The sequence below is a fragment of the Danio rerio genome, chromosome 6 (genome assembly GCF_052040795.2).
Source record: "Danio rerio strain M-AB ecotype USA chromosome 6, GRCz13ab, whole genome shotgun sequence".
Taxonomy (NCBI): domain Eukaryota; kingdom Metazoa; phylum Chordata; class Actinopteri; order Cypriniformes; family Danionidae; genus Danio; species Danio rerio.
Window position 1 is genome coordinate 34585759 of NC_141026.1, and position 16708 is coordinate 34602466.

Sequence of the window (16708 nt, forward strand, 5' to 3'; positions counted from 1 at the left end):
TATAAGGCTTATATAAGGCTTTACATTTTTTGCGGCTCCAAACATATTTGTTTTTTGTTTTTTTTGGTCCAATATGGCTCTTTCAACATTTTGGGTTGCCGACCCCTGTCCTAGACGATCTTAATTCAGCATTTATACGATTCTGCCAATCATATTTTCAAGTTCAGGAGAGAAGAAAAGCCGGCTGCACGAGTCTTTTCATTGTTTCACATACATTGCTCAGCGACATGGACACCTCCAAATGATGTTCAAAGAGTCACATACTGTATTTATAAGAAACAATTCACCTAAAAAATAATTTCTGTCTTTACGTAATGATGTAGACGCGCGCATGTACTTTAGTTAACAGAGGCAGTGAATAACAGGTAATAAAATCGTAAAAATTGTAACAAAAAGTATCGGTATCATATCGAATTATAAAATTGTGGTGTAACACCACCTCTATGCATGCAAGATGTTACACTGAGGGAGTTCACAGAATTTTTATTTCACACATACTGAAATTAAAATTAACTTCACAAGCCTGTTTTTCCCTTTTTCCTTCTTGTTTAATTTCTCTACATGTGTTTACAGTATTTAGTCCACACAAACAAAAGTAATCAATAACCAAAACCAAGCAGTCATTGAATGTAAACAGTCTGTGAAAATGATATAGATAGTTGGGTGAATGTTGCGTAGATGGATTTGAGTGCGATGCAATAAGATCCACTTCCTCACACTGGGAAAACGGTAGTATGATGAATTTAAGAGTCACTGACCGTCATTCCACGTGTACACATATAGTTCATTTGCCAATGAGAAGCATAAAGAACGTTGGAACCAAATCATTGCAGTCCATTGAAAGCACCAACAAACACCTCATCTGAACATCTCTAGGACAACAGGTCCTGTCTACATAAGAAATAAACATAGGGCAAATTACAACCAACCATTGAAAATACTTTCAAACTCAAAACGTATTCAATACTCACATTTGAGCAGCAACAATAATGTTCTCAAAAACAATCAGAACCGGAGTGGGTCAGTAGCCTCAGTTCACCATGTGGTTCCCTCTACCAAACACGACTCACTTGCTCTATGGTGAGCTGGAATATATCCAGTTCTCACTCCCCTCTAGTGCAACCTAGTGGCCTGTAGTAATATTGCAACCAGTGCTTCTCACATCACAGGAAACTAAAACAACAATTAAAACATGTAACGTTTGTTCGTTACAGTGGTATCGCCCATCCCTAATGAATTTCTTTGTATTGTATTGTTTTTGTAAATGTTTACTTGCTTCTTTTCACATTTAACAAAATAATGAACTGAAATCTTTTGGTGGTAATTTCTAAGTCAACTTTACATCATTAAACATTTTTTGCAATCATTTGCATTAATTCAACTCAGGATAACCAATAATAACTTTTAAGTAGTCACCTACTTTGATTCTTCCCCAGGGCCGTAAATATTACATGTTTTATGAAATAATCCATTAATTTCATTCATGTGATTTAGTGAAAGTAGAACCACCCATATCAAGACGTTAAAAAGTGTATTTTCAAAAAAAAAATTCTTTAAATTAAGGCAATTAATAAATATTTTACAAATAAATATTTAATTCCTAATGTCTGCAAGATTTTATTTTATTTTTTTATGTGTGTGTGTGTGTGTTATATATTTTCTAGAGAAAAGCTAACATTACCTGGCATTGGTCCATCTACAACTCCACATAAGCTGTAGTTTTGAAGATTCTTCCAGTCCTTCAGGTGACATCTTTTGTCTGAAGCATCAGGCCAATCTTCTGCAGTCCAGAATCAGGTGGTTTGTCTTGGTCGGGCATCTCAGCTGAGACCTGTCCACTATGGGTGACCCTACCGATAGCTGTGAAGTACCAGTGGCATAGCTCTCAGCATCACTGATGCACACAAGCCCTCACAGCACGGCAAGCTGCAGACCGTGTGAGGGACCCTAACCTACCCTAACCCACCAACCACTAATGTGCCAAAAACCACTCAGAGGTGACCAACAACGTGCAAGAAAGCGCCTAGAAAACCTTGATAAACACCTGCCAACATCCAGCAAACCATCCAAAAGAACCCAACAACTCAAGAGCTGAATATCACCAGCACTGACAATCAGCAAAACATCCAGCAATGTGATGAAAACTTGAATGAAATGTCAAACTTGATGTATTGTAAACTTGTTCTAGAACTATATACAATATGTACATACGTGCCCTTGATCCTTCATCTGGCACTATAGATGACTCAGTGCCTGGGCTTCTTCCTTCTGGGCTCCTTGGGCTGCGGCTCTTTGCTGATGTTCACCATGATTTGAGGAGGGATGCTGGAACCGGACCTGCTCTCCTTGATGACCACACGTCCATCAGGCTGCACGGTCTCCAGCAGTACAGGCTGGTCCAGCTTCTCCCACAGCCGTTGCTTGATCTCCAATCCCCACTGAAGGTTGTAACGGCCACGGCGTTTCTTCATGATGGAGTCCATCAAACTGTGGTAGATATGCTGATATTCCTGCACACTCCGGCCGTGGATGAAGAGCGGCTCCTTCTGCGGACACTCACCCACCGAGGACACTGATGCTGCGGGACGGGGGACAGGAAGGACAGCTGCGTTCCTCAGGTATTTCTCCTCCAGTAAAGTGTCAGACATGCAGCTGTCCGGCCTGGCCACCACTGCTCGCTCCTCAACGGAAGAGATGCGCTCCAGCAATAAGTCTCTCAGGTGTCCAGGAAGAGTCCTGGTCCTTCTTGAGCGCCGCAGCGTCATCGCGAACTCCAAAACAACTTTCTAAATAAGACAAACAGGTGAAACTCAGTCAACGGGAGATTTGTTCAGAGTTTTGTAGCGCGATGATCAAGACTGATAACTTTATAGACAGTTGTTTGGATTTTTAAACCAACTCAAGTCGCCTAGGTGACAGAATGACGAGGGTCGTTTAAACGTAAACAATAATTGATAACAGCGTTAAGACAATTAGAGCAGCAAGAGCTGTATGTTTGTACAGTGCAGTGTTTGTTAAAAGGTATTAAATACTGAAAATATTTTAATAATTAGTAGGTATAATAATAAAGGGCCAATATACCTAAATGAATAAATACTGTCCTCGTTTTTCTTTATTTTAATATTGGAACTTTTGAACTTGAAAATCATTGTACGTTTCCACGTCAGAAATTTAGTCATGTTAGCAGAGGTGATGTGACCCAAAGGTGATGTTTATATAATTATGTTTTTAAGGAATTAAAGGGGGGGGGGGGGGGGGGGGGTCTATTTAACCAACTTTTTAAAGAAATTTCTTCTGCTCACCAAACCTGCAATTGATCCAAAGCACACAAAAAACAGTCTTATTATTATTATTATTATTATCATCAATATTTATTAACATTTGACTGTTTTGTTTTTTCAAGATTCTTTGATGATTAAAAAGATCCATACCAACATTTATTTGAAATAAAAAGCTATTCTAATATTGAATACATCTGTACATCTGAGAGAGTATCATTTTCAGGCTTTAAAAAAAAAAAATCGTTTTTTATTTTTACGCATTACTAAAAGTAGTAAAGCATACACAATGCATCTCATACCTGTACGATGCATGAGTGTGCAACATTGCAGGTGAGTCAGCTTGACAACAACCTGCAGGACACACTTCTCCTAAGGCACAATCCCAATTCTACCCCTTAGCCCTTCCCCTTGGGTGTCCCAATTCTCTTGCATGAAGGCGTAAGCAAATATGCAAATATAATATTTGCTTTCAACTTAAAATCTACCTGAAAAATGTATGTAATATTGATGAAAATATATTTTGAAGGAATTAACCTGGCCCATCAATGTATATTGTTTACTTGTTTACTCAAAGACAACATACATTATTTTCATACACAATTAAATGGGTAACCAGCAAAAAGATCTATTTTTTGCATAATTTACTCACTCTAAAGTGGTTCTAAATTTTATTTCTATATAGTCTGAAGAATGTTGGAAAAAATAGTATCTAACATACATAATAAAAACAGAAAAATAATATGGTTGCCAATATCTGTTTTTATCCAACAATCTCAGTTTATCTTCAATTGCCAGAATCAATTTTTTAATAATCAATGAAATAAGTGATAAATTGTCTTTTATTTAGTGATAAACATTTGCTTGTTGAGAGCAGTGTTAAGTAAGTTATTTCAAAAATAATTAATTACTTAATAATGCTTACTAAATATGTAATTAAAATTGCATTCTTTTAAAGTATGTCTGAAAGTTTTTTGAAAAAATTAAATAAAAAAAGTTAAATATCATGTGTACCAACATGTGAAACATTTCAATGACAATTGTTCCTATGTACAATAGATTGCTATTAATCCTAAACGTGTGTGCTTGTATATGCAATCATCCTAATAAATGCAACCTTCAGTTATTTACCTTTTTAGTTACAACTTTATTATTCTGCAAAATGTATATGTATAACAAAAAAAGGACTCTGGGGCATCACGGTGGTGTAGTGGGTATAACACGATCGCCTCACAGCAAGAAGGTCGCTGGTTCGAGCCTAGGCTTGTTCAGTTGGCATTTCTGTGTGGAGTTTGCATGTTCTCCCCGTGTTGGCGTGGGTTTCCTCCGGGTGCTCCAGTTTCTGCCACAGTCCAAAGACATGCGGTATAGGTGAATTGAATAGGCAAAATTGGCCGTAATGTATGTGTGTGAATGCAAGTGTATGGGTGTTTCCCAGTGATGGGTTGCAGTTGGAAGGTCATCCGCTGCATGAAACATATGCTGGATAAGTTGGCGGTTCGTTCCACTGTGGCGACCCCAGGTTAATAAAGGGACTAAGTTGTAAAGAAAATAAATGAATGAATGAACTGCTTAGAGGCTACCGTTGAGTATTATTTTTCAATAGCCTATCTAAGGCAAATACATATCTATCTAAGTACATAATGAGTAACAATTAGGCTACATCACCTAATGAGCAGTAAAATGCCTTTACTTGTTCAGTGGATATAGTAATTACAGTAATTACAGTAACTGGTTACTTTGTATCACACTACACCTAACACTGTTTGAATGTTCAATTAAATAATTCTCAAGCATCAAAAATTAACATCCACTTCAACAAATCATAATGTGGTTACACACAAATAGAGGTCTCGTTGTCTACAGATTACACGACCGGGGGAAGTGGGAAGGGATGCATTTCACACTTTTCGCTACACTGATAACTTCCTTTAAAACAGCCTTCTATTGTACACACAGGATATGACTCATAGGGAAAACTCCATCTCAAAAGAGTGTGCGTTTATGGTTCCAGTTTTACGGTACATTCTCCTCTCGCGTGCGTTTTCTTTTTTCCCAGTCATTTTTCTGCAAGCCCCGCCCCTGACCTTCTCACTGTTTATTATGGTTACTACGGCTTTATGAGTGATATCTCGACTATCCAATCACAGGCTTCTTTTGGGTGTCAAGAGGTGGGGTTTTGTCGAAATACGGCTGTGCGGGTGGGGAAGGAATATCGCGGCTGGAGCGCTGGAGTTACTCGAGCTCTCAGCGGCTACAGTCATGGCTGAGCGCCGCGCCTTTGCCCAGAAAATCAGCAGGTAAGGATGTTTACCCTTTTCAAGTCATTGCGGTTAAATATACTCTCCCCGAGCCCTGCGACCGTTCTTTGTCTCCTGCCTGATGCAGTTGGCGAGCGTGCCAGTCTTTCCCAAATAAGGCCTAGGCGTTGAGTTAGCTGGAGCAGACGCTGAGTTTATAGGTTGCGTCTAAAAAGCATAGTATGCTGCCTATTTAGTCTACGCGTTTGGGTCAGACAAGCGCGTTTGGAATGCTGTCTTCGTAGGTAGCTCACTGGGTATTAAGACAAAGCCATAGAGATGCCCGAGTGACCCACCCTAAGCTGCAAGACAGCAGTATGATGCCTTTGTGCTTCTGTGCATTTAAACAAGTCTTCACCGATGGGTTTATAATCCATAAATGCGCCCTTTGTTGCGCCCATTTAGGGATTTAACGATGCAGACTGGCACGATTTAATAAAATGCAGTGTTTGGGGGTTTGAGGCGATGACTTGACATACTGACACATCGGGATGATCACGGGATGTTATGCTGTCAATATGCACAATATGATATATGTTATAAGTCAGCGTGCACTCATATAAAATATGTACAATGTACTGTAAAGAATATGAGTGTTGAACTCTGATGAAAATTAACATTGTTTTTCATTATGAAAAAGAGCAGTGAAAACATGGTAAGCACAAATCAGTTAAACCATGGTATTTGTGTAACTGTGGTTATGCAAATGATAATCAACGTCAATTGTTTTTACTACACTTTTTTACAATAAAGGAATAATAAAATTAAGTAATAAATATATATTTTAAAAAACTTTGACTAAAGCAAACAAAACCTACTAATCCAAATTGTAGAAAAATCCTGACATTTCCAAAACATTTTCAACTGATAAGTGCTCAAATGTTGTTGCATATTATTGAATATATTGCATAGTTTTGCAGCTGGCATTTTAGCATTTTAGGCCATTTCAGACTAATATCTAGAGGGACGTTATCTATAATATCTATGATTAAATCTCAAGCAGATACTTTTCAGTTAATAACACTGTATTATTCATGTTGACATCTGCTCAGATTTTGGCTGGGGGCCCACAGTTTGTGGTGCAGGGCCCCTGGGTTATCGTAAAAGTCTGTAATTAAGTGTCATCATTGACTTAAAAGCATATTTTGTCAATCGAGATTTCTTTTGAGATGTTAAGTCACAGATTAAACCTCATATGGATCTAAAAGAGGAAGTGACCTTTTAGGCTCCCTGGTGGTTTCCACAGTCTTGGCACTTCCCAGATGCCTTAAAATGCTGTTGTCTGTCAGTGAGGTGTAATAAGGTGATTAGATCAGTTCAAAACAGACTGCGTGGCACCTGCTGCCTTGATCCCAATCGTTATTTCTTTAGAACCAAAGAGAAAAACATGCCTATTGATATGATCAATATGAGGACAGAGAACTGTGTTTTTTGTTTGATTAATAAAGGATGTAGATAGTTATGTTATTTTATTATTATACTGTAGTACATGAGTCTCAAGAAAAATCAATGTATGTGTCATTTTATTTTCATAGTAAAAGCAAAACTGAAAGCTGAAAATGTTGTGTTTCCCCACTTTTTTTACTATTTATATGAAAGCTAAATGAATATCTTATTGAAATCATTGCAATTGATTCCGTGGCTTTGTTTACCTAAGTGCAAGACGGTTTTCAGAGAGGTGTAAAATTCATTGCGTGAGTCGGGTCCTCTGTAAACAACACATCCGTGGGCTAATCATCTGTTCCCTCTTCAGGAATGCCCAGCCTAAATAAAGGTCCCTCCAGAACCAACAAGGCCATTGGGGGCGGGTTTTTGTTTCAGTATGCTTCATTTTACACACATTAGACAGTGTTTCTAGTAGGGCTGCACAACGTATACTATTTCAGCATCATTATTGCAATGTGATTATTCGCAATAGTCATGCTTATATGCAGTGTTCAGTCTGGATTATAATTACAATATATAATTTCAAAATTCTAATATATAATTTCGCAATTGTTTTTTGAGGCCTGTGACCGTGTGAGGATTTTAAAAGCATTCAGGCATAAGAACTTGTTCCATTTGTAACTTTGACAAATAAAAAATGGTTAATTTTACTGTGTTGTTTATAAAACGAAGACTATGCAGTATTATTTTATGTTTGATTATTCAATTACTGTGTACTTGAATACAATTTGACTCCTTGGGAAACAATAAAATGCTGTTTATTTAATTAGTATCTTTTCTTTATCAAATATATCTGTGCTTGTAGATTGTTTCTTATATTTTATGCTTATAGACTCTCCTACAGAATCATCACAATCATTCTAAAATGATCAATTCTTTAGTTATTCAACACATCTAGTGAAATTCATATTGCAATATAAATTGTAAAACAAACAAACAAACAAAAAAAAATATCACAATGTTAGATTTTTCCAATATCATGCTGTCCTAGTTTCTAGGGAAGTTCTTAATGTGCCCTTTCACAAAATCAGGCCTTAAATATCTTCACTTGTTTAAAAATATATATAATGTTGCATGCACTGCTTTTTCCATCAGTATTTTTATGTTGTATTCAGATGTTTAAATGCATGTGGTTAAATGATGATACACTTGCAAAATGAATATATGATGTTTTGTTTTCTGATAAATTACAGAGGGAAATGTTAATGGCGCCTCTGAATTTGGCAAATATTTGCTCTTGTTTATTTTGAATAACATTTCAGAAAAACGTAAATGTTACTTGAATTTTTTTTTCTTTTAGTATTTATTACATATTTTTGGGGTAAAATTCTAGTTTATTTATTATTTGTTCACTAGTAAACGTGAGCCTTTGTCAGTGACATTGGAAGACCTGTTGTGGGTGTGTGTGTGTGTGTGTGTGTGTGTGTGTGTGTGTGTGTGTGTGTGTGTGTGTGTGTGTGTGTGTGTGTGTGTGTGTGTGTGTGTGTGTGTGTGTGTGTGTGTGTGTGTGTGTGTGTGTGTATTGTGGCAGAGTCTGGTCTAATTACTAGATCTGCGATTATGGTCATAGCTGCTACTATGAAAGTGAAGATTGGTGATACATTTTCATTGTGTCATTTTAGTTCTTATTAGGGCGTTTTAGTTTGAAATGTCATACATGTTGTTATGTATGAAAGCTCGAACCATGAGAATAGAATAACAAAAAAAAACTACGATTTTACCAATAAGCGGTTTGTAAAATGCACACATCTGTTTTTTTTTTTTTTTTTGTGGAAGGTCTAATAGTTTTTTTCTATTATACTTAGGGTGCTTTCACACCTGTGAATCGATTCAGTTGTTCCGAAACAGAGATTACAATTGTTACATTGTTGCTCTTTGCTCTTGGAGCGGTTCGCTTTCACACTGCAAAGTTTGGACCAAAAGAGCTAAAACAAGTCACGTGCTAGTAAACTCTCCTCACATTGGTCAGAGTGTCAGGGTTTATTTTGCAGCGTCCCGCTCAGCTGTCAGGAGAGGTGGTGGTTTGGTGGTGATTGTCAGGGTGCGCGCGCGCGACATGTCTGAGGAGAGACGCGGTGGGGAGGGGTGAGAAGGGTGCGCGACGATGCCTATTTGAGGGAGGGAGAGGCAAGATTACCGGGAGATCATCACTCGTTTGCGGGCATCCGGAGACTCGCGAAACTTCCCGCCCTACTCATAATTCTCTCTTCATATAGCGTAAGCCTATTACGTATGCATAAAACACTGTGATATAACCGCGCTCGGATCGGATCGCTTTCTCACTGCAATCGAACCGCTCCAGGGTTCGTTTCAATCAAGCCGAGACCACCTCATTCAAGCGATCTCGGAGCGATTACTTTGGCGCGGAACAGAGCGCGATTGCCCTGTTCACATATGCCAATCGAACCGCGCTAACTGGGCAAACGAGATACGTTCCGAAACAAAAGTGTAGGTGTGAAAGCACCCTAATATACTATTCTTTGTTCAAGTTAATTTAAGCATTTTTTCATGACTCGTTTGCGGATTATTTTGAGTCCTGACACAAAACAATTTGATTTGTACAAAATCTGGTGTAGTAAGGTCATAGTAGGGTGGAGCAATGTGCAAAAATGAATCGCATGTCATCTCAAGTCATCTCATACCCTGATAATAAAATATATCTTTCACACTTTTATTGAGAATTCAGGCCAAGTATCTGATAAAAAAATATAGAAATTTTAAATAAATATTAATAAAATATAAACACTTTTCAAAAACTTATGATTACAGGTCTGAAAAATAATATATAAAATGGTGCAAAGTGTAAACATTGCACTTTCAAAATTCAACTTTCTTACAATGCTGTTATTCATGGTTCTGTCTGCATCCCCTTAGCGGTGTAAAATTGTAAAATAATACTGTAAACAATGCATTTTTTGACAACGAACATAGAACATAACATGAAGTGATGGACTTTTTGTTTTGTCTATGCAATGTCTATCAGAATATAGCACAGCCCTATTTTATCATTGCTTCTGACATGGCCGATTGAAAATCCTGATTCTGATTAGCTGAAAGATAAAAAATGCAGTGCACAGGTCATTCCGATCCGTATTACAATTTGACAAATACATTCTAACACATCGGGATGATCAAGGGATGTAATGCTGTCAATATGCAAAATATGGTATATGTTCTCTTATTTTTTGTTTTCTGTCTTGCATTTCCTCATGCATTTGTTCTTACTTATACTATGGAGCTTTTGAATGCTTGATTCTGATTGGCTGAGGGATTTTCTAAGGCAGTGTTCCTCAACCACCAACACGGCATGTTTTATATATTTCCTTTGTTACACCCATTACAGGTGTTTCAGTCTCTGCTAATGAGCTTATGAGATATAATCCAGGAACGTGGTTGAGAAACGCTGTTCTAAGGCATTTTCAGGGAAACACACAGCTAAAGTAGTTCCTGACAAGTTCAGTATCAGTATGATAAATTCCTTCAGTTACTTCACAGTCTACAATGATCAAAAATCAAATTAAAACAAAACCCAAGGCTTTGGATGGGCTAAGAAACTTTGATGCTTAAGAAACCGGTTCTACAAACAGGATTTGAGGACAATATCCTCCTCCTCTTGAAGTACAAAATCTGAACAGTGCCTTCAGGTTTGATAGCTGTAATTTAAGTGGAGTAATAGACTTCTTCAAACGGATATATTCAGTATTCTTTTCAATGTTTTCTATTCAATGTTTTGCTCAATGTGAGATGATTGTGAGAGGTCATGGGGACTCCTGTCTGGTTTTTATTATAATACCATTTCCGCTCTCTCGTTTTCTAGGACTGTAGCGGCTGAGGTCAGAAAGCAGATTGCTGGTCAGTACGGAGGCTCTCCTCAACTTCTTAAAAACCTCAGTGTGGGAGGCAATGCGACTAGCAATGCTGTAAGTACTATGTTTCAAAGAGAATATGCTTTTCTATGTTAAATGCGAGAGATTGACACTTCAGAGAGTATTTTGCTGTATCCCTTCTGTGTGATACTGTCTTGGCAAAAACAGTTTTCACATTCCCTTTCTGTTCCTTTTTGTATTTCTCCCTGCAGATTCCTCTGACAGAGGCAGTAGAGCCAGTGGATTTTGAAGAGTATTTGATCACACATCCTCCCATTATAGAGTCTGGACCTCTGCGAGATCTGATCGAGTTTCCTCCAGATGACATTGAAGTGCTTTACACGCCAAGAGAGTGCCGAACTCTCAGCCAGGCTGTTCCTGAGGAGGGGTGAGCAGGAATTACTATAAAGTAATTAGAAAGACAGGTCTAAATGGCCATAATGAAATCAGGTTGTCAATGTAAACATTTTCAAATCTCATGCGGAAGGAGCTGCAAGTCTAATTGTTGCAATCTTTATTCAAATATCCATGCAATCTTGTTCCTAAATGACAGGATATGTCTAGTATGGAAACACGTCACACATTTAAATGTGTGTCTGTGCTTCCACTGATCTTGACAGCAGCTGTTCTGTATAGTTCTAGAACTGCTCTGCTCTACAGTGTTTTCAGCAACACACTATCATTATTTCTCTGTTAAAAAAGTCGAATTATCACTGAAGTGCTAGGATAAATGTTAATTTAGGACATAAACACTGGTTTCCACAGTTGCACAATGTCCAGAATCAAAGCCATTTCAAATGTAGGTTGTATCAGTTACTTTATTCTACTAAGGGTGTCAAACTAAGATATTTTTTTTAATTGTGATTCATCTAGTGATAAAAGAAGCCTTTTTTCTAAAAAGAAATTAATAGACTGGAGCAATTAACATTTTGTTAGAACCCCTAGCAAGTTGCCTTTTATTTTGTTCGGTAATAATAAAAAAAAATCCTATACTTAAAATCATGTGATAATAAGGGATCACTATTTTAATTAAATAAATATATTTCTAACTTTACCCAGAATCATGTTGCTCCAGTGATTAGTTAACTTTGAATGTCTATAGACTAGGCATGGGATAATAACCGTTTTCAAGGTAAACTGAGTCTTGGAAAAGTCAAGGTTTTAAAACCGGTAACATTTTCTGTAATACTGTTCCTAAGGTATGTGTAGGATTTTTTTATTTACTTTTTTTTGTTTATTTTTTTTTAAAACAACAGTATCTCCAGCAGAGATGCCATTTAAATTGTAAAGAAAAGTGTTTTTGAAACTAGTGAAGACAGCAGAAGTCTGTGATACATTTTCATTATTCAGCCTGACATGTTTACTGCTCCAAAATATTTTAAATCTTTCAAAATATATAATAAAATGTTTTCAAAGGGGAATTTGTTTTTGTTGTTTTTTACCCAGATGTTTTAAAATAATATATTTTAGAGCAGTAATGATAATACCATGATACCGTGAAACCGTAATATTTTTATCCAAGGTTATTTTACCATCAGAATCTTATATAGGCCCATGCCTGCTATAGACTAGGAATGTCTAAATCTTATCATGTGATCATGCGCTTTCTGACATGATCACTTGAGATATATATATATATATATATATATATATATATATATATATATATATATATATATATATATATATATAGATATAGATATAGATATCTTACTATTTTTAAACATATCTATAGTTATGTGGTGCCACAGAGTTAGACCTCTTTCTTGACTTTACACAGAAACAGCAATACGTGCGGCATGACATCACTTTGTTGCAGAGGTATTTGTTAAATGCAGATAAAGTAGAACACGAAAGCAGCTTTGAAGCAGAAAGTGCGAGTATGTCTGCGGTCTGGTATTAAAAAGTTGATGACGACAACATTGCCACTGTGAGATATGTAAACTTGGGATTGCATGAGGTGGAAAGGAAAAGGCTACATTTACCACAACAAACCTGATAAGGCATTTTAAAAACAAACACCCGACACAATACAGTGAGTTTACCCAGGCAACCCAACCGAAGACAAATTAAATAAAAAATGAGGAACATCCTGTATCTGTTTCTTCGCTCTTCTTTATTTTATTTTAATTTTTTTAAACCTGATCGGGACACCCCTACTATAGACATTTAGTATGTATGTGCTTGACATTGTTTTTTTTTCTTTTGGTAGTTTAAACTCAGAAAAAAAATTTGCACTTTAAAAACTGTTTTCAAACGTTTGCATTTTCAGACCACCAAAGTAAGTTGTTTTGTAAGTGAATGGCTGAAGCACATAAAAAGGTTTCGTTTTTTAGTTGAAATAATTGTAACATACTGTGTAAAACTGTACACTTACACTGTAAATAGCATAACATGTTAGCATACTCACAAATAACATATTGTTGCCTTAAATTCTTTAGATAAATCTCAATAAACTTTTCTAGTCATCTCAACTGACAAAAAATTAGGGATGCACCAATAGCGGAAGCCTATTGCAGATTTCAAAGAAAAATCTTAATATTAAAAAAGGAAACAAGCTGGAACACAACAGGTCATATCAATTTCGTAATGAATGCTCAAATAATGTAGCCTAGTTACAGCAAGCATCATGTTTTAGTTAGATTACTGTATGTCATACGTCTTACACAGTATGCCTATAGGTCTGTTATTTCTTACTAAAGAAGCTATATTATTTGAGTTCATCACCAGAACTACAGAAACTGTTTTATGTAAAAAAAAAAAAGTGGCAAACTATCAGGATCGGATCTGTATCGATCGATACTCAGAATTTTGGTAACTGGATCGGATCGGTTTTAAAAAAATGGTATCCGAGCATCTCTACTAAAATTTTAAGTTAACTTTGCATAACTAAAATACACATATTTTAATAATATAAAATAAGTTTTATATTTATAATATTTATATATAACTGATTAAAATTAACATAAAAACATTTGACTATTTGCCATAATTTTTTACAGTGTGCGCCTGAAATCTTCCTAAATTAATTTGAGCATATTAGTTAGATTTTAGGTAAGCAAAAGTGTTCTTGGTTTGCTTAAGATTTTGTCAGCAGAAACTAATCACTGCTGCGATTTCATTTGTTCTTCTGATGAGCAGGAGTACATACAATAACTTATTTAACTTCATTTCCCAGTGAGAATGATCCACACGTCAGAGACTGCACTCGCTCGTACACAGAGGACTGGGCCATCGTTAACCGCAAGTATGAGGCTCTTATAATCCTACTTTATAGATTTCCTAATGCACATGTTTTTGCTTTAGAATGCATTAGATGAAGTTCCTAATTTGCTTTTAACTTTGTCAGCAATTATATTGTGTTTTTGTTGGAATGTTTAATTTTAAACCACTAAACCTTCAAGCTGTTTTTCGAAGTTTCATTCATTCATTTTAAAAATTACACAAAAGTTAAATAAAAAACTTTCCATTGATGTTTTTGGTTTGTTAGAACAGGACAATATTTGGAGGAGATGCAACTTATTGAAAATCTGAATGTTCAAAAAATTCCCTTTAAAATTGCCTTTAAGGCCGTCTAAAGTAAGTTCTTAGCAATGTAATCAAAAGTTAAGTTTTGATATGTTCACGGTAGGAAATTTACAAAATGTCTTCATGAAGCATGATCTTTACTTAGTACACTAATCATTTATCATAAAGTCATTTTGACTCCTACAATGTATTTCTACAAATATACCCATGCAACTTAAAGACTGCTGCAAGGTCACAAATGTGGAAATGTGTTAAATGGAGCTGAAAGTGTTATGTTCTTGGTACCTCTGCATGATTGATGGCTGTTCCAATCCTCCGGAAGTATCTGCAACATTAGATTTCTGCAGGCACAAAATTTTGTGTGGGCCTGCTTATAAACGACAATGAGGAATTCAAGTGATTTTAGCCTACAGTGTTTCTCCAGCACAATGCTTTTATGATACTATTCACTGGGATTTTAAGTTTACCCAGGAGACAAAGTCAAGCAGTTTTCCGGATGGATTTATTGGCCTTCATAATTTGCTGTGAATCAGGTTGTTCATTCGTAAACTTCTATTCTGTTTTTGATTTTATATAATGGTTTTCATTGTAGTTAAGGGACGTTGAGCCAGAGCTTTTTTTAGTTCAATGTAATCAAGTAGTAATGAAATGAAATTTCACATAAAATAAACAAATAGTTGAAAAATACAGGATGTCTCTTTTTAGCGTCTGCATTAAATTAAATTTACAAATAATGTATATACATGAGTTTCATATAGCTTTGGTGCAAATTGTAGTCTTGTGCAATGTAATGTTCAGTTGACATTCAGAATAACTGATATATTTATGTAAAAAAACAACAACATACTTTATTTTGACAGGTAATACAGTATATAGGTTTATGTATATTTAAATTCATTCATTCATTTTCTTGTCGGCTTAATCCCTTTATTAATCCGGGGTCGCCACAGCAGAATGAACCGCCAACTCATCCAGCAAGTTTTTACGCAGCGGATGCCCTTCCAGCCGCAACCCATCTCTGGGAAACATCCACACACACACCCACACCCACACACACCCACCCACACACACACACACACACACACTACAGACAATTTAGCCTACCCAATTCACCTGTACCGCATGTCTTTGGACTGTGGGGGAAACCGGAGCACCCGGAGGAAACCCACTCGAATGCAGGGAGAACATGCAAACTCCACACAGAAACGCCAACTGAGCCGAGGTTCGAACCATCGACCTTCTTGCTGTGAGGCGAACCTGCTACCCACTCCGCCACTGCGTCGCCGTATATTTAAATGTATATATTTAATTACTTTTGCATGGTTAAAATTAATCAATAAAAATGGGTCATTTTTAGTGGTGTGAACCATATAGTGACCATATAAAGTATAAGGATTTTTAAAAGTAAAATTCATTAGCATTTTTTGGGCCAACCAGTACATATAAAGGAGTTTTTAAGATGTGAACTATTGTATTACTGAATGGCTGTGGGTGTGTTCTGTAAATAATAGTTTACATAAATAGTCATTATTATTGCTCTGAAATAAATAATATTAATATTAAACTAAAACAGCCTTTTTAAAACCAGATATTCATTCGTTTGTTAATGCAAGGTTTGAAAGATTTTGTTTAGGCTTTGAAACGTGCCTGAATATTTTTTGTTGCAAATGCTTGTGTGGATATTTGAACAAAAACATTTGATCAGTTTATTTATCAGGTTGCATGCTAATTATCAAACCAATAAAAATGGGTGTATTCTGGATGCACAGGTACCACAAGTTGGGCACAGCATTTAACCCTAACACTTTGGATAAGCAGAAGGAGAGGCAGAGAGGTTTGCCAAAGCAGGTCTTTGAGTCTGATGAGTTGCCAGATCAAAGCAGTTATCAGGACGATCAGGTAAACATTCCTTTACTACTATTATGCTTTTGTTGTTGTTGTTGTTGTTGTTGCTAAGCTCAGTAGAATAATTGCACTGTGTTCTTATGCTCCCTGAATAAAATCAGTGATTGCTGTATGTTACAGGATGATTTGAAACGAAGGTCCATGTCAATTGATGACACGCCACGGGGCAGCTGGGCCTGCAGTATATTCGACTTAAAGAACTCTCAGCCTGATGCTCTGCTGCCTCACCTTCTGGATCGAGTTCCAAATGAGGAGATCGACCGCCACAATGAAGACCTGCGCAAGTCAAACCGCCACCGTGAGCTCTTCGCTCTGCATCCTGCTCTTGATGAGGTTGAGTATTCATTTATTTTTTGTTTTATTAGCTCTCACTAATCTAAAAACA

At 36.5% G+C, this 16708-nt stretch overlaps 1 protein-coding gene and 1 long non-coding RNA gene across 51 annotated transcripts in view; one reads left to right on the top strand and one right to left on the bottom strand.

Annotated features, from left to right (window-relative positions):
* Positions 1 to 531: 531 nt before the first annotated feature.
* On the bottom strand, positions 532 to 1213 carry LOC142597288 (uncharacterized; the record flags this gene model as incomplete). Its single annotated transcript, NR_200038.1, is given in 1 exon segment — positions 532 to 1213. It is a non-coding gene; the product is annotated as an uncharacterized LOC142597288 (long non-coding RNA).
* Positions 1214 to 5473: 4260 nt separating this feature from the next.
* The window catches only part of dock7 (dedicator of cytokinesis 7), a 79432-nt gene continuing 68197 nt past the window's right edge, over positions 5474 to 16708 (top strand). For all 50 annotated transcript variants that reach the window (XR_015493799.1, XR_015493800.1, XR_015493802.1 and 47 more), the window contains exons 1-6: positions 5474 to 5578; positions 10842 to 10944; positions 11103 to 11278; positions 14069 to 14137; positions 16188 to 16317; positions 16444 to 16656. Coding sequence is in view for 36 of the 50 variants with exons in the window: in XM_087257491.1 (XP_087113617.1) it covers positions 5541 to 5578; positions 10842 to 10944; positions 11103 to 11278; positions 14069 to 14137; positions 16188 to 16317; positions 16444 to 16656 (729 nt within the window). In the remaining 14 variants the exon portion in view is untranslated. The remainder of the gene's footprint in view (positions 5579 to 10841; positions 10945 to 11102; positions 11279 to 14068; positions 14138 to 16187; positions 16318 to 16443; positions 16657 to 16708) is intronic.